We start from the raw sequence: 18,250 nt of genomic DNA on the forward strand, positions 1-18,250 counted from the left end.
CTTTTTTGCGCAATATATGTGAACCACATAAGCTATTTACGTTCTCAAATAACATGTATTTTTTCGCATATTTTACAAAAATGTACAAACAGCTTAGCAAATAACATGTCATCATCAAGACTCATGGTTAGAAATGATACATACTTACAATTGATCAGGCTAATTTTGTCCAATTGTACCAGAGTAGTGATTTATATTTTTAGATATCACTAGATTTGCTATTAAGATGACCCTTAAATTTGAAATACAAATAGTTGTTTAAAATCTTATTCTGTTTAATGCAGGGGTAAGAATTGACATTGTTGCAGTGCAGTAAGTCAGTTATTTTTTTTTTAAACAGAACATTATGATACATCTGGTAATTCATCAAGTTGTGTTATTATAAAACAAAGAAATTGTATCGTCTGGACATTGTGTTTTCATGGAACATGAACTGCAGAAGTGAGATAAGCCGTTATCTCCGATTCGTCAACGAAACAATAAGGGTCGGACGGTATCTGCTGGTTTGTACGAACCGACAATGGTGTACACAGTACGATTAGGTCTAGTTTTAACCAGCGTTATTGTGCAAGGTATGGTAATTATTTCTCATTTATCAAAAGGGTAATTAACACTTTTAATGATTATTATCATTACTTCTTTAAAACGGCTATATCCCGATTGGTACAAAGGATCAGGAAAATTACTTTTTTGAGGAATTGCGTTTACTGTTTACATATGATCATTTATTGGAGATTGGATGTGTGAATTAAATGGGTTTTTTTATTGAATTTTTAATCCATAATCAAAACGATCTCAATTCATGTTTTTTTGTTAAAACATTGCAATGATTTTAATTTGTTTTTTAATTGACATTTCCCGTAATATGTACCTATTTAAAATATCCATAAAATAAACCTATAATATCGGAACTGTGACACTGATATTAAAAAAAACAATTTCGGGACACCATTTTATATATGTGTGTACAGTGATTATGTTATGACTCACGCCTGTATGCCAATCCGTAATAACGTTTCTGATTCATTAATCTTCAGCGATCAGAGGATGTCCGAACGGTTGGACAGCTTTCAATGATTCCTGCTATTTGGTATCCTTTCATAAGGAAGATTGGTCAGCCGCGTCGGTAAATTATAGGACAACTCTAAATATTATTTATATCATGTTAAACGACTTCAGGTGTTCGAAAATATAATCTTATTTCGTTGCACAAAAAAATGTAGTATCAAATATAACTTTACATATCAATATACATTTAACACTGTAATTTTATTGAAAGGGCTGATCGGCCTATCTATCGAATTCATTTTTCACCATAAGTATTATTACCATGGATTGCATGTTCTGTTAATCAGTTTATATATGACATGCAGGAAATAAAGAATGCTGATTTTGCACCAATCCATTAACAAATGATTCATTTACAGACTGATTGTCACTCCTACCATGGTTATCTTGCTGAGGTTTTAGATTCGAACGAGAATAACTTCCTGACTGAATTGGTCACACAATATCAAAGTAGGTTATGTTTCCATGTCTATTAAAATAATAAGATAATCGTTTTACAGGAGTGACATTTCGCTCCTGTTATACTTACAGAGTAAGACGTTTATTTTGTTTATATTTTTCGCATTGTCACCAAGAATGTGTTTAACTTGATATATGAAGAGATCATTACAATACAGCGGAAGCAGGAATCTTAGTTGCCTCCAGTGATATAATATAACCATGGCCCTCTATTGTTTAGAACACGAAGACTACTGGTTGGGCGCTACCGACATATTTGTGGAGGGAGACTGGCGATGGAATGTAAATGGTCAACATTTAAAATACACCAACTGGCAACACGGGCAGCCAAACAATCTTCACTCCCATGGCGAGGACTGTTTAGCGGCCCACTATAGTAGCTCCCACGTCCAATGGAGAGATTATGCATGCACGTCGAAACATTATTTCATTTGTGAGACAAGGTATGTTGGTAGAACCGTTTTCTTGGAAAAGAAACATAGTAGTTCTCTGTTATAACATGTGTTTTGGAAAGGATAACACGTGTTTATTATTCACGCGTTTTAGGTCTTAATGAGATAAACATATAAATGTTGTTGGAAATAGTTGCATAAATACATGTATTTTCCTGTTTTTATTGCTTACAGGAAAATAAAACAATGTAAGTTTTAAAATAACCATAATAGACATATATCATGGTACAACTAAATGAAGCTATATTCGTAACATATATATTTGGCGAGGTTATCGTCAAAACTGTGATGTAGTTAACGAGGTTAACGCCAAAACTGTGATGTAGTAAGCGAGGTAATTGCTTGTAGAAATACTGTAATGAGGTCGCCATCATAATTATGAAGTAATTGGTGAGGTCTCCATCATAACTTTGATTGGGTTAGTGACGTCATCATCAGAGCATTGATGTAATTAGTCTGGTTATCAACAGAACAGTGGTGTAGTTAGTGATGTTATTATCTGAACTGTGATGTAGTGTTTGATGATATCATATGAGCTATGATGTAGTTAGTGAGGTTATCATCTGAACTGAGATGTAGTTTGTGGTGTTATTATTTGAACTGTGATATAGTTTTTGATGCTATCATCTGAACTGTGATGTAGTTAGTGAGATTATCATCTGAACTATGATGTAGTTTGTGGTGTTATTATCTGAACTGTGATGTAGTTTTTGATGCTATCATCTGAACTGTGATGTAGTTAGTGATGTTATTATCTGAACTGTGATGTAGTTTTTGATGATATCATATGAGCTATGATGTAGTTAGTGAGATTATCATCTGAACTATGATGTAGTTTGTGGTGTTATTATCTGAACTGCGATGTAGTTTTTGATGCTATCATCTGAACTGTGATGTAGTTAGTGAGGTTATCATCTGAACTGAGATGTAGTTTGTGGTGTTATTATTTGAACTGTGATGTAGTTAGTGAGGTTATCATCTGAACTGTGATGTAGTTTGTGGTGTTATTATTTGAACTGTGATATAGTTAGTGAGGTTATCATCTGAATTGTGATGTAGTTAGGGATGTTATCATTTGAATTGTAATGTAGTTAGTGAGGTTATTATTTGAACTGTGATGTAGTTTGTGGTGTTATTATTTGAACTGTGATGTAGTTAGTGCGGTTATCATCTGAACTGTGATGTAGTTAGTAAGGTTATCATCTGAACTGTGATGTAGTTAGTAAGGTTATCATTTGAATTGGGATGTAGTTAGTAACGTTATCATCTGAACTGTGATGTAGTAAGTAAGGTTATCATCTGAACTGTGATGTAGTTAGTGAGGTTATCAACTGAACTGTGATGTAGTTAGTAACGTTATCATCTGAACTGTGATGTAGTTAGTGAGGTTATCAACTGAACTGTGATGTAGTTAGTAACGTTATCATCTGAACTGTGATGTAGTTAGTGGGGTTATCATTTGCTATTGGTGAAGATGTTGGATATAATTACCAAAGTTAGTTGGTAGATTGTATACTGATTACTGCTGTACGCACCATGGTTTTTAAACAGAATCACATCCAATGTTGTCCTGTTTGTTTTTTCAGAGGCAGATGGATAACGTTCGGCTGAATGTCAATCAATGCCCTTACAAAAGTATATGGTATCATATAAATAATTTGTATTAGAAGTTTTTCCTGTAATATGTATTAACTCCAAACTTGTTTATATGCGTATGTTTAATAGACTGACGGCAAAAATCGCAAAATAATATATGTTATCTTGCTTAAATTATTAAAGAATGAATAAAACGAATTTGAATGATTCACAATACATTGGAGTGGTATAGAATGCTTTGCCTTTTATGAAATGGAAGCGGGATATTTTACTTTAAATATATTTCAAAACATTGTCCTATGTACAAACTGAATTCAATAAATTATCTGTTTTTATAATAAACTGGTTAATGCCATTTTTCATTTATCAGTAATACAGTACTCAGTATCAGTTAATCCAATGCTATGCCGGTGGGATCAGGATGGTGACCAAAATGTAAACTTTCATCAGGGGAAATCGTTGGTAAATAACCGACATAAGGTGCAAATACGCAGGGTGGAAAAAACAGGCATGATACCATCAATAAAATGGGACTTTGAACACTCCATGGTAACAACAAAGACCAGCAGAAATCTATATACGTTTTTAAGAACGCAAAGAAAGAGTATGACAAGCGACTGCAGTAGTCGAGTCAAAAACAATATAATTAGTTAAAATGCTTTAAGTCATTTACGATAGAAACCGTCAGTGATTTTCTAGCTCAACATGCATGTCATTATACATCCTAAAACGGAAATTAAATAATACGGGTTCAATACTACATCCACGTTCTATGTAGGAATTTAAAACATGGCAAGGGTTTCTATCAGGTCCCTCAATCTAAGGAAGTAGTGTATGCGTTTTCACAATTACCGATATCTTTTTGAGGATATTGGATTTTATTTATTTCCCGAGATAAGAGAACATCATCAGTAAAAGATTACTATTTATTCTCATTAATTTTGCTTAAGTACTGTGGCTCTGTATTTTTATGTGCGGTCACCAGAGCGGTTGTTCAAGGGAAGCAACTCATAGGTTTTTAGAATGAAAATTAATCCATGTTGGCAGTAGAATCAAAGAATATATTTGAATTTTTCCCACAACACATCGATTTCATACCTAAAAATCAAACACTACAGTTTTTACTCAGCGGGACTGAGACTCACAAAAAGGATTTACCTGTGGTCCCATGACAACAAGTGCGTGTCAAATGTATATATTTATCCTTTCATTACAGAAGTCAAAGCACTGTAAGCCCGTGTTCACAACTCTCTGTATAGTATAAGCTGATCGCTAATTTATTTTTGATGAAGTCGAATATTGGTTACATTGACCTAAGAAAAACATTTAACTACAGGCGAATGTATATATTAGGTTAATATAGATCGATATAAACATGTATTAACCGAAATCAAATCCTATAATTGCTTTATTATTTTTCTTATATTTTTGGAAAATCGAAGAGTGGTATGAATGATACAAAATTTAAAAGAAGTATTACCTTATACTGTACTCATTTATTTCAGTGGAAAAAAATTATGACCTAACGATATAGATAAGATAATAACAATCCTACTCACGCTTAATTATCTATTTGATCACATAGTTAATGTTAATACCGTGCATTTACAAGAAGTTACTGTTCCCCAGTTTATATTAACACAGTTTATATCTATATTTTCTTTCTCGAAATTGTGTCAAATGACACTTTTGTGTTCTAACAGTGAATAGTTATGACCTTATTTGTCACGTACATGTGATAATGCGCAAAACGTATCGTTTTCACGTCTTAAACGGAATGAAATCTGACCTCAGGTACCGTCTGAACAGTTTGACCGTTGTGCTAGTCGCCGACATTGTTTTTGTCCAGTCCACATTGTCTGAAATGTTATCCACAATCTTTTTGATAGATTTGGAAAGATAGGCCAATTGGGCAGGTTGTAATGGAATACGGACGGACAGAGGGAAAGACAGAAAGACAGAAAGACTCCAGTATACCCTCCCAAAAACACACCCCTCCCCGTCCCACCCCGGTGAATCCTGTTGGGGGGGGGGGGGGGGTATAACTAGAGTGTTGGAAGTCTGTACTTTTATATACAATCAGTAGTTTTTCTCTATATTCCTTGGTATTCATGGTGTAATTTGCAACGAAAATGGCTTCTGTCGGAGCACACATGCAACATATACTGTAGTGAAAAATTTACAATGTATTAGCCTAGCGTCATATCTGAAAACGTTTTGTACACACCTTCCAACATTATGGTCTACTACTCGCTGTTGTCACAGTCATCCTAGAGGAGATATATCGCAAGGATGCTGACCCAAATATGGATGAAGCTATTTAGATAAAACAAAAAAGAGTATGATCAGAGATTTGTTAACCAAGTTTGTTTAATAATTCAGTTTCAAGACGTTTGACCTTGCTAACCAAGGTATATAAGTCCAAATCTGTTTACCTCCGGGAAATATCAGAAGCATAAACCTTTTTCGATTTCCATATTAAAAACCACCATTTTCATCTCCGGGGGTCGAAATAGAATGAATGTTTATGCTTTTAACTTGTCGAATCCGGTCAAACATATGTCCCTTTTGAGTGTTAAGACGTCTGTAAGGATTGCTTTTTTGCGCAATATATGTGAACCACATAAGCTATTTACGTTCTCAAATAACATGTATTTTTTTGCATATTTTACAAAAATGTACAAACAGCTTAGCAAATAACATGTCATCATCAAGACTCATGGTTAGAAATGATACATACTAACAATTGATCAGGCTAATTTTGTCCAATTGTACCAGAGTAGTGATTTATATTTTTAGATATCACTAGATTTGCTATTAAGATGACCCTTAAATTTGAAATACAAATAGTTGTTTAAAATCTTATTCTGTTTAATGCAGGGGTAAGAATTGACATTGTTGCAGTGCAGTAAGTCAGTTATTTTTTTAAAAACAGGACATTATGATACATCTGGTAATTCATCAAGTTGTGTTATTATAAAACAAAGAAATTATATCGTCTGGACATTGTGTTTTCATGGAACATGAACTGCAGAAGTGAGATAAGCCGTTATCTCCGATTCGTCAACGAAACAATAAGGGTCGGACGGTATCTGCTGGTTTGTACGAACCGACAATGGTGTACACAGTACGATTAGGTCTAGTTTTAACCAGCGTTATTGTGCAAGGTATGGTAATTATTTCTCATTTATCAAAAGGGTAATTAACACTTTTAATGATTATTATCATTAATTCTTTAAAACGGCTATATCCCGATTGGTACAAAGGATCATGAAAATTACTTTTTTGAGGAATTGCGTTTACTGTTTACATATGATCATTTATTGGAGATTGGATGTGTGAATTAAATGGGTTTTTTTTATTGAATTTTTAATCCATAATCAAAACGATCTCAATTCATGTTTTTTTGTTAAAACATTGCAATGATTTTAATTTTTTTTTTAATTGACATTTCCCGTAATATGTACCTATTTAAAATATCCATAAAATAAACCTATAATATCGGAACTGTGACACTGATATTAAAAAAACAATTTTGGGACACCATTTTATATATGTGTGTACAGTGATTATGTTATGACTCACGCCTGTATGCCAATCCGTAATAACGTTTCTGATTCATTAATCTTCAGCGATCAGAGGATGTCCGAACGGTTGGACAGCTTTCAATGATTCCTGCTATTTGGTATCCTTTCATAAGGAAGATTGGTCAGCCGCGTCGGTAAATTATAGGACAACTCTAAATATTATTTATATCATGTTAAACGACTTCAGGTGTTCGAAAATATAATCTTATTTCGTTGCACAAAAATATGCAGTATCAAAAATAACTTTACAATTCAATATACATTTAAGACTATAATTTTATTGAAAGGGCGGATCGGCCTATCTATCGAATTCATCTTTCACCATAAGTATTACTACCATGGATTGCATGTTCTGTTAATCAGTTTATATACGACATGCAGGAAATAAAGAATGCTGATTTTGCACAAATCCATTAACAAATGATTCATTTACAGACTGATTGTCACTCCTACCATGGTTATCTTGCTGAGGTTTTAGATTCGAACGAGAATAACTTCCTGACTGAATTGGTCACACAATATCAAAGTAGGTTATGTTTCCATGTCTATTAAAATAATAAGATAATCGTTTTACAGGAGTGAAATTTCGCTCCTGTTATACTTACAGAGGAAGACGTTTATTTTGTTTATATTTTTCGCATTGTCACCAAGAATGTGTTTAACTTGATATATGAAGAGATCATTACAATACAGCGGAAGCAGGAATCTTAGTTGCCTCCAGTGATATAATATAACCATGCCCCTCTATTGTTTAGAACACGAAGACTACTGGTTAGGCGCTACCGACATATTTGTGGAGGGAGACTGGCGATGGAATGTAAATGGTCAACATTTAAATTACACCAACTGGCAACACGGGCAGCCAAACAATCTTCACTCCCATGGCGAGGACTGTTTAGCGGCCCACTATAGTAGCTCCCGCGTCCAATGGAGAGATTATGCATGCACGTCGAAACATTATTTCATTTGTGAGACTAGGTATGTTGGTAGAACAGTTTTCTTGGAAAAGAAACATAGTAGTTCTCTGTTATAACATGTGTTTTAGAACGGATAACACGTGTTTATTATTCGCGCGTTTTAGGTCTTAATGAGATAAACATATAATTGTTATTGGAAATAGTTGCATAAATACATGTATTTTCCTAATTTTATTGCTTACAGGAAAATAAAACAATGTAAGTTTTAAAATAACCATAATAGACATATATCATGGTACAACTAAATGAAGCTTTATTCGTAACATATGTATTAAGCGAAGTTATCGTCAAAACTGTGATGTAGTTAACGAGGTTAACGCCAAAACTGTGATGTAGTAAGCGAGGTAATTGCTAACTTTGTAGAAACACTGTAATGAGGTCGCCATCATCATTAGGAAGTAATTGGTGAGGTCTCCATCATAACTTTGATTGAGTTAGTGACGTCATCATCAGAGCATTGATGTAATTAATCTGGTTATCAACAGAACAGTGGTGTAGTTGTGAGGTTATCTTCTGAACTGTGATTTAGTAAGATTATCTGAACTATGATGTAGTTTGTGGTGTTATCATCTGAACTGTGATGTAGTTAGTGAGATTATTATCTGAACTATGATGTAGTTAGTGAGATTATTATCTGAACTTTAATGTAGTTCGTGATGTTATTATTTGAACTGTGATGTAGTTTGTGGTGTTATTATTTGAACTGTGATGTAGTTCGTGGTGTTATTATTTGAACTGTGATGTAGTTATTGAGGTTATCATCTGAACTATGATGTAGTTTGTGGTGTTATTATTTGAACTGTGATGTAGTTATTGAGGTTATCATCTGAACTGTGATGAATTTAGCGAGGTTATCACCTGAACTGTGATGTAGTTAGTGAGGTTATCATCTGAACTGTGATGTAGTTTGTGGTGTTATTATTTGAACTGTGATGTAGTTAGTGAGGTTATCATCTGAACTGTGATGAATTTAGCGAGGTTATCATCTGAACTGTGATGTAGTTAGCGGGGTTATCATCTGAATTGTGATGTAGTTAGCGATGTTATCATTTGAATTGTAATGTAGTTAGTGAGGTTATTATTTGAACTGTGATGTAGTTTGTGGTGTTATTATTTGAACTGTGATGTAGTTAGTGCGGTTATCATCTGAACTGTGATGTAGTTAGTAACGTTATCATCTGAACTGTGATGTAGTTAGTAAGGTTATCAACTGAACTGTGATGCAGTTAGTAAGGTTATCTTTTGAATTGTGATGTAGTTAGTGAGGTTATCATTTGAAATTGGTGAAGATGTTGGATATAATTACCAAAGTTAGTTGGTAGATTGTATACTGATTACTGCTGTACGCACCATGGTTTTTAAACAGAATCACATCAAATTTTGTCCTGTTTTTTTTTTCAGAGGCAGATGGATAACGTTCGGCTGAATGTCAATCAATGCCCTTAAAAAGTATATGGTATCATATAAATAATTTGTATTAGTAGTTTTTCCTGTAATATGTATTAACTCCAAACTTGTTTATATGCGTATGTTTAATAGACTGACGGCAAAAATCACAAAATAATAGATGTTATCTTGCCTAAAGAGGCTTGCCCGCAGAGAGAGCAGAAAAATTGGCTAATAGAAAAAGATTTTTTACACATGACAGATTGTTGGAATTGTTGAGTTTTTCATTTTATTTTCCTTATAAAACGCTGAAAAGTGATATTAAAACCTCATTTTTAAATATTATTTATTTAATCTCAACCCGCAATAAGTCTAATTTGATTGACACATCAAAGAAACAAGCACGTGCACAGTGCCGCACAGTGATAACTTCAAAGGCAGCGGCGATTTACAAAGAAGATTTGCCGTTATATTCCATATACATTTCCCTCTCAGGTTGAGTTTTTAAACGTCTTTTAAATACATATTCTGTAATTGTTTTCAAGAAATAAAGTAGGAAAGCCTCTAATTGTGTCACATAGAAACGTGTACTGAGGTTTATTTAGTGATCGGAGATGTGCCGTTTACCGGTCCGTCTGCGGGTAAGCCTCTTTAAAGTGCACCATTATTAAAGAATAAATAAAACAAATTTGAATAACACACAATACATTGGAGTGCTATAGAATGCTTTGCCTTTTATGAAATGGAAGCGGGATATTTTACTTTAATATATTTCAAAACATTGTCCTATGTACAAACTGAATTCAATAAACTATCTGTTTTTATAATAAACTGGTTAATGCCATTTTTCATTTATCAGTTATACAGTACTCAGTATCAGTTAATCCAATGCTATGCCGGTGGGATCAGGATGGTGACCAAAATGTAAACTTTCATCAGGGGAAATCGTTCGTCAATAACCGACATAAGGTGCAAATACGCAGGGTGGAAAAAACAGTCATGATACCATCAATAAAATGGGACTTTGAACACTCCATGGTCACAACAAAGACCAGCAGAAATCTATATACGTTTTTAAGAACGCAAAGAAAGAGTATGATAAGCGACTGCAGTAGTCGAGTCAAAAACAATATAATTAATTAAAATGCTTGTAAGTCATTTACGATAGAAACCGTCAGTGATTATCTAGCTCAACATGCATGTCATTATACATCCTAAAACGGAAATTAAATAATACGGGTTCAATACTACATCCACGTTCTATGTAGGAATTTAAAACATGGCAAGGGTTTCTATCAGGTCCCTCAATCTAAGGAAATAGTGTATGCGTTTTCACAATTACCGATATCTTTTTGAGGATATTGGATATTGTATTTATTTCCCGAGATAAGAGAACACCATCAGTAAAAGATTACTATTTATTCTCATTATTTTTGCTTAAGTACTGTGGCTCTGTATTTTTATGTGCGGTCACCAGAGCGGTTGTTCAAGGGAAGCAACTCATAGGTTTTCAGAATGAAAATTAATCCATGTTGGCAGTAGAATCAAAGAATATATTTGAATCGATTTCATACCTAAAAATCGAACACTACAGTTTTTACTCAGCGGGACTGAGACTCACAAAAAGGATTTACCTGTGGTCCCATGAGAACAAGTGCGTGTCAAATGTATATATTTATCCTTTCATTACAGAAGTCAAAGCATTGTAAGCCCGTGTTCACAACTCTCTGTATAGTATAAGCTGATCGCTAATTTATTTTTGATGAAGTCGAATATTGGTTACATTGACATAAGAAAAACATTAAACTACAGGCGAATGTATATAATAGGTTAATATAGATCGATATAAACATGTATTAACCGAAATCAAATCCTATAATTGCTTCATTATTTTTCTTATATTTTGGAAAATCGAAGAGTGGGATGAATGATACACAATTTAAAAGAAGTATTACCTTATACTGTACTCATTTATTTCAGGGAAAAAAAATTATGACCTAACGATATAGATAAGATAATAACAATCCTACTCACACTTAATTATCTATTTGGTAACATAGTTAATACCGTGCATTTACAAGAAGTTACTGTTCCCCAGTTTATATTAACACAGTTTATATCCATATTTTCTTTCTCGAAATTGTGTCAAATGACACTTTTGTGTTCTAACAGTGAATGATTATGACCTTATTTGTCACGTACATGTGATAATGCGAAAAACGTATCGTTTTCACGTCTTCAACGGAACGGAATCTGACCTCAGGTATCGTCTGAAGAGTTTGACCGTTGTGCTAGTCACCGATTTTGTTTTTGTCCAGTCCACATTGTCTAAAATGTTATCCACAATCTTTTTGATAGATTTGGAAAGATAGGCCAATTGGGCAGGTTGTAATGGAATACGGACGGACAGAGGGAAAGACAGAAAGACAGAAAGACTCCAGTATACCCTCCCAAAAACACACCCCTCCCCGTCCCACCCCGGTGAATCCTGTTGGGGGGGGGGGGGGGGGGGGGGGGTATAACTAGAGTGTTGGAAGTCTGTACTTTTATATACAATCAGTAGTTTTTCTCTATATTCCTTGGTATTCATGGTGTAATTTGCAACGAAAATGGCTTCTGTCGGAGCACACATGCAACATATACTGTAGTGAAAAATTTACAATGTATTAGCCTAGCGTCATATCTGAAAACGTTTTGTACACACCTTCCAATAGTATGGTGTACTACTCGCTGTTGTCACAGTCATCCTAGAGGAGATATCTCGCAAGGATGCTGACCCAAATATGGATGAAGCTATTAAGATAAAACAAAAAAGAGTATGATCAGAGATTTGTTAACCAAGTTTGTTTAATAATTCAGTTTCAAGACGTTTGACCTTGCTAACCAGGTATATAAGTCCAAATCTGTTTACCTCCGGGAAATCTCAGAAGCATCAATCGTTTTCGATTTCCATATTAAAAGCCACCATTTTCATCTCCGGGGGTCAAAATAGAATGAATGTTTATGCTTTTAACTTGTCGAATCCGGTCAAACATATGTCCCTTTTGAGTATTAACACGTCTGTAAGGACTGCTTTTTTGCGCAATATATGTGAACCACATAAGCTATTTACGTTCTCAAATAACATGTATTTTTTATGTTTTACAAAAATGTACAAACAGCTTAGCATATAACATGTCATAATCAAGACTCGTGGTTAGAAATGATACATACTTACAATTGATCAGGCTAATTTTGTCTAGTTGTACCAGAGTAGTGATTTATATTTTTAGATATCGCTAGATTTGCTATTAAGATGACCCTTAAATTTGAAATACAAATAGTTGTTTAAAATCTAATTCTGTTTAATGCAGGGGTAAGAATTGACATTGTTGCAGTGCAGTAAGTCGGTTATATTTTAAAAACAGGACATTATGATACATCTGGTATTTCGTCAAGTTCTGTTATTATAAAACAAAGAAATTATATCGTCTGGACATTGTGTTTTAATGGAACATGAACTGCAGAAGTGAGATAAGCCGTTATCTCCGATTCGTCAACAAAACAGTCAGGGTCGAACTGTATCTGTCGGTTTGTACGTACCGACAATGGTGTACACAGTACGATTAGGTCTAGTTTTAACCAGCGTTATTGTGCAAGGTATGGTAATTATTTCTGAATAATGAGCCATTATCTGTACTATGTAATACAGCTAAATATCAATTGGAAGCAGGATCTGGATTTGAGGACTAGTTAATACTGTTTTCATAGCATTTTATTGGACATTTTATGACCGTTTTTATTTCAAACCCATTATCAAACGATCTCGAATAGTATTATTTTGTATATACATTGTATTTATTTCTTAATTGATATTTGCTTTTTTAAAATTTACAAAACCTAATTGAAATTGTGACACTGCTATTATTAAAAAATGCTTTTTCCGGGCAGTGCTTTATATATGTGTGTACAGTGACTATGTTATGTCTTATGTCTGTATGTCAATCTGTAATAACGTTTCTGATTCCTTAATCTACAGTGATCAGAGGATGTCCGAACGGTTGGGCAGCATCCATTGATTCCTGCTATTTGGTATCCTTTCATAAGGAAGATTGGTCAGCCGCGTCGGTAAACTATAGCTTAAGCTCGTGTTTTGTGTAATTTTTGAATTTTGATAACTCGGGTGAAAGAAATACCATATACATCAACCACGATTTTGTTTGTGACCTGTTTCTACCACAATAGAAAGTCTATTATGAGAATGACTTGAACTTTTTTGTGTCAACGTATGTTATTTCACAATATTAGGTGTGGTATAAGGATATATTACCTAAATTAGAATGCCGCTAATTAATATGCAAAACTGATCATTTCGGAAATGTATAGAAATATATATATAAAAAAATCATTGCAATTAATTAGCAACTTTAGTCTTTTCTAATCATTAAATTGAAAGAAGTCTATGTGTAAATTTTCAAAAATATGAAATATAGACCACGTGATTCAAATAGTCCCGGTCAAAGTTCATCGTTTCAATAAATCAAAATGCATTAACGGAGTGTTATTCAACAGTCGTAATGGTTATTTCATGCCATGGGATTGGAATTAAACCCTCCTATTATTGTAGAAATAATGTAAAATGACTTAAATTGTTCTAAACTAATAATCTTATTTTGTGGCTTAAAAAAGAAAACGGTAAGTTAAATATTAACTTTGAATTTCAATATGAATTTAAGACTGTACGTTTATTTAAGGGCTGTTCGGCCTCTATCAAAGTCATCTTTGGACATAAGTATTACTTTCATGGTTGGGTGTTCTGAACAATTAGGTTTATATGTGAAATAGGGAACAGAAGAAAACTGATTTCTCACCAATCCAATAACAAAAACAAATGATTCATTTACAGACAAAGTGTCACTCCTACCATGCTTATCTTGCTGAGGTTGGAGATTCAAATGAGGATAATTTCTTGAAAGAATTGGTCGCTAAACATCAAAGTAGGTTGCGTTTTCATTTCTTTAATAGGATAATCGTTTAACAGAAGTGCGGTCGAAGTTATACTAACAGAAGAAGACGTTTATCTTATTCTTATTTCACGCATTGACAAACAATGTATTTCACCTGATAGATAAAAAGATTAATACAATATATCGCGACCAGGAATCTTAGTTCCCTTAACTGATATAATGGTATCATGTCTATTGTCTAGCACACGAAGACTACTGGTTGGGCGCTACCGACATATTTGTGGAGGGAGACTGGCGATGGAACGAACATGATCAGCGTTTGAATTATACCAACTGGCACCACGGGGAGCCAAACAATCTTCACTCCCATGGCGAGGACTGTTTAGCAACTCGTTTCAGTGGTTCAAGCTTCCAATGGAGAGATTATGAATGCACGTCAGAACGTTATTTTATTTGTGAGACAGGGTATGTTAACATAGTAAACCCTAGCTTTCTGTTATAACGTTTATTTTAGGAATCATAGCAAGTGTTTAATAACCACGTGTGGTCATCAGATTACATAATATTTCTTGTTGAAAATATTTGCTGAAGTACATGTATGTTCCTGTCGTTATTGCTCAAATGAAAATAAAACAACGTTAGTTTTATCATATCCATAATAGACATATCTTATGAAACAATAAAGCGAAGCTTTATCCTTAACTGATGTAGTAAGCGAGGGTATTGTCAGGACTGTGATGTAGTAAGTGAGGGTTTTATCGGGACTGTGATGTAGTAAGCGAGGGTATTGTCAGGACTGTGATGTAGTTAGCGAGGGTATTGTCAGGACTGTGATGTAGTAAGCGAGGGTATTGTCAGGACTGTGATGTAGTAAGCGAGGGTATTGTCAGGACTGTGATGTAGTTAGCGAGGGTATTGCCAGGACTGTGATGTAGTAAGCGAGGGTATTGTCAGGACTGTGATGTAGCAAGCGAGGGTATTGTCAGGACTGTGATGTAGTAAGCGAGGGTATTGTCAGGACAGTGATGTAGTTAGTGAGGGTATTGTTGGGACTGTGATGTAGTAAGCGAGGGTATTGTCAGGACTGTGATGTAGTAAGCGAGGGTATTGTGAGGACTGTGATGTAGTTAGCGAGGGTATTGTCAGGACTGTGATGTAGTAAGCGAGGGTATTGTCAGGGACTGTGATGTAGTAAGCGAGGGTATTGTCAGGACTGTGATGCAGCAAGTGAGGGTATTGTCAGGACTGTGATGCAGTAAGCGAGGGTATTGACAGGACTGTGATGTAGTTAGTGAGGGTATCGTCGGAACTGTGATGTAGTTAGCGAGGGTATGGTCAGGACTGTGATGTTGTAAGCGAGGGTATGGTCAGGACTGTGATGTAGTTAGTAGGGGTATTGTTGGGACTGTGATGTAATAAGCGAGGGTATTGTCAGGACTGTGATGTAGTAAGCGAGGGTATTGTCAGGACTGTGATGTAGTTAGCGAGGGTATTGTCAGGACTGTGATGTAGTAAGCGCGGGTATCGTCGGGACTGTAATGTAGTTAGCGAGGGTATTGTCAGGACTGTGATGTAGTTTGCGAGGGTATTGTCAGGACTGTGATGCAGTAAGCGAGGGTATTGTCAGGACTGTGATGTAGTTAGTGAGGGTATTGTCAGGACTGTGATGTAGTAAGCGAGGGTATTGTCAGGACTGTGATGTAGTTAGCGAGGGTATTGTCAGGACTGTGATGTAGTTAGCGAGGGTATTGTCAGGACTGTGATGTAGTTAGCGAGGGTATCGCTAAATGTGATGCAATAACACTGTAGAGAGGTTATCAACAGGACTGCCATGTAGTGAATAAGGTTATCATCTGAACTATGATGTAGTTAGTGAGGTTATCATCTGAACTATGATGTAGATTAGTGAGATTATCAACTGAACTATGATGTAGTTTGTGATGTTATTATCTGAACTGTGATGTAGTTTGTGGTGTTATCATCTGAACTGTAATGTAGTTAGTGAGATTATCAACTGAACTGTGATGTAGTTTGTGGTGTTATCATCTGAACTGTGATGTAGCTAGCGAGGTTATCATCTGAAATGTGATGTAGTTTGTGGTGTTATTATCTGAACTGTGATGTAGTTTGTGGTGTTATCATCTGAACTGTGATGTAGTTTGTGGTGTTATCATCTGAACTGTAATGTAGTTAGTGAGATTATCATCTGAACTGTAATGTAGTTAGTGAGGTTATTATCTGAACTGTGATGTAGTTTGTGGTGTTATCATCTGAACTGTAATGTAGTTAGTGAGGTTATTATCTGAACTGTGATGTAGTTTGTGGTGTTATTATTTGAACTGTGATGTAGGTTTTGATGTTATCATCTGAACTGTGATGTAGTTAGTGAGGTTTTCGTCTGAACTGTGTGTAGTTAGTGAAGTTATCATTTGATATTGGTGAAGATGTTGGATATTCTTACCAAAATTAGTTTTTGGATCATATACTGATATACCATTTATGCATTAAGTTTTAACCATCACATCAATATTGTCCTTTTTGTCTTTCAGAGGCCGGTGGATAACGTTCGGTTGAATCAAGAAGCATCTAGCAATCCAACAAAAACAAATAGTATCATACATATAATTAGTATTCTTAGTTTTCCATGTAGTATTTGCTAACTGCCAACTGGTTTATATACGTATGTTTAATTGGTTGGCGGCGAAATTTACAAAAGAATGACTGTTATCTTGATTAAAATCCATCCTTATGAAAATAAAATGTAAAATATGAATCGCACACAATACATTGTAGCGTTTTAGCATAATCTGTCTTTTTGTCAAATTGAAGCGGTATATTTTACTTTAAATATACTTCATTGCATTGTTCTAAGTAAAAACTAAATTCAATGAATCATCCCTTTTCATAATAAACTTATTAATGACATTTTTTATTTACCGGTAATTCAATATTCAGTAGAAGTTAATTTAATGCTTTGTAAATGGGATCAGGGTTGTGATCAAAATGTAAAATGAGAGTTCGTTAATTATCAATCGATATTAGGTGCAAAGGCAAACGGTAGAAAAAGCAGGCATGATACCATCAATATATCAGGGAACACTCCGCGGTCACCGACCAGCAGAAAACTATGCACACTTTAAGAACGCAAATAAAGAGTATGACGAGCTACTGTATTAGTCAAGTCATTTAACGCGTCACTTACGATAGATAGCGTCAGTGAATGTCTTGTTCAATACATATATCGCCATGAATCTTAAAAACGAAATCAAATAAGTAGGTTGTGACTGACGAAGTGTTCAAGTCTAAAACATATAAATAAATATAGATAAACAGATGTATAACGTAGTAAAACAGATGACGAATGAAAACAATACGACAATTTGATCTCGCGAACAAACGGCTGCAACTATTGGAATTTTATAGACGTACTGCAATACCAAATAAAGTGCACTTTGATAAGACGTAGAACTATAAGCATTATACGGCACGACCTTTCTCAAGGGAAAGCTTCTATCACGCCCATCACACTGAGAATGTAGTGTATAAGTGTTCACAAGTATCGATATATTTTTGAGGATATTGGATATGTGCTTATTTCATGAGATAAGAGTAACATCAGTATAAGTTCATCAATTCTTCTCCGTATTGATGCTTAAATACTGTGGCCCTATCAAATATATTCCCTGAAGATTTTAAACAAATACATGTACATATATGCACTTTTTATGTGTGTGTATCTGATATAAATTGTAACCCCCTATAGTAGTCAGTTGCGTGGC

The 18,250-nt window shown here is 34.6% G+C and overlaps 3 protein-coding genes across 3 annotated transcripts; all 3 read left to right on the plus strand.

Annotated features, from left to right (window-relative positions):
- Nucleotides 1-405: 405 nt before the first annotated feature.
- On the plus strand, nt 406-3,913 carry LOC117321542 (perlucin-like protein). The gene is made up of 5 exons (XM_033875985.1): nt 406-572; nt 1,038-1,126; nt 1,428-1,518; nt 1,748-1,970; nt 3,566-3,913. The coding sequence occupies exons 1-5, from the start codon at nt 521-523 to the stop codon at nt 3,588-3,590; spliced, it is 480 nt and encodes a 159-aa protein (XP_033731876.1). The 5' UTR covers nt 406-520; the 3' UTR covers nt 3,591-3,913.
- A 1,883-nt stretch (nt 3,914-5,796) lies between these two features.
- LOC117321543 (perlucin-like protein) lies at nt 5,797-9,781 on the plus strand. Its single transcript, XM_033875987.1, has 5 exons — nt 5,797-6,742; nt 7,208-7,296; nt 7,598-7,688; nt 7,918-8,140; nt 9,541-9,781. The coding sequence occupies exons 1-5, from the start codon at nt 6,691-6,693 to the stop codon at nt 9,563-9,565; spliced, it is 480 nt and encodes a 159-aa protein (XP_033731878.1). The 5' UTR covers nt 5,797-6,690; the 3' UTR covers nt 9,566-9,781.
- A 4,614-nt stretch (nt 9,782-14,395) lies between these two features.
- Nucleotides 14,396-17,363, plus strand: LOC117342158 (perlucin-like). The gene is made up of 3 exons (XM_033904174.1): nt 14,396-14,501; nt 14,714-14,936; nt 17,021-17,363. Exons 1-3 carry the CDS (start codon nt 14,396-14,398, stop codon nt 17,043-17,045), a joined length of 354 nt encoding a protein of 117 aa, XP_033760065.1. The 3' UTR covers nt 17,046-17,363.
- The last annotated feature ends 887 nt before the right edge of the window (nt 17,364-18,250 follow it).

Source organism: Pecten maximus, chromosome 2 (assembly GCF_902652985.1).
Source record: "Pecten maximus chromosome 2, xPecMax1.1, whole genome shotgun sequence".
NCBI lineage: Eukaryota > Metazoa > Mollusca > Bivalvia > Pectinida > Pectinidae > Pecten > Pecten maximus.

Coding starts and splice junctions, on each gene's coding strand:
- LOC117321542 (XM_033875985.1), top strand. CDS start 521: ATGGTGTACACAGTACGATTAGGTCTAGTTTTAACCAGCGTTATTGTG. Junction 1,519..1,747: donor ATTGGTCACACAATATCAAA/GTAGGTTATGTT, acceptor TCTATTGTTTAG/AACACGAAGACTACTGGTTG. Junction 1,971..3,565: donor TATTTCATTTGTGAGACAAG/GTATGTTGGTAG, acceptor TTGTTTTTTCAG/AGGCAGATGGATAACGTTCG.
- LOC117321543 (XM_033875987.1), top strand. CDS start 6,691: ATGGTGTACACAGTACGATTAGGTCTAGTTTTAACCAGCGTTATTGTG. Junction 7,297..7,597: donor AAGATTGGTCAGCCGCGTCG/GTAAATTATAGG, acceptor ATTCATTTACAG/ACTGATTGTCACTCCTACCA. Junction 8,141..9,540: donor TATTTCATTTGTGAGACTAG/GTATGTTGGTAG, acceptor TTTTTTTTTCAG/AGGCAGATGGATAACGTTCG.
- LOC117342158 (XM_033904174.1), top strand. CDS start 14,396: ATGATTCATTTACAGACAAAGTGTCACTCCTACCATGCTTATCTTGCT. Junction 14,502..14,713: donor ATTGGTCGCTAAACATCAAA/GTAGGTTGCGTT, acceptor TCTATTGTCTAG/CACACGAAGACTACTGGTTG. Junction 14,937..17,020: donor TATTTTATTTGTGAGACAGG/GTATGTTAACAT, acceptor TTTGTCTTTCAG/AGGCCGGTGGATAACGTTCG.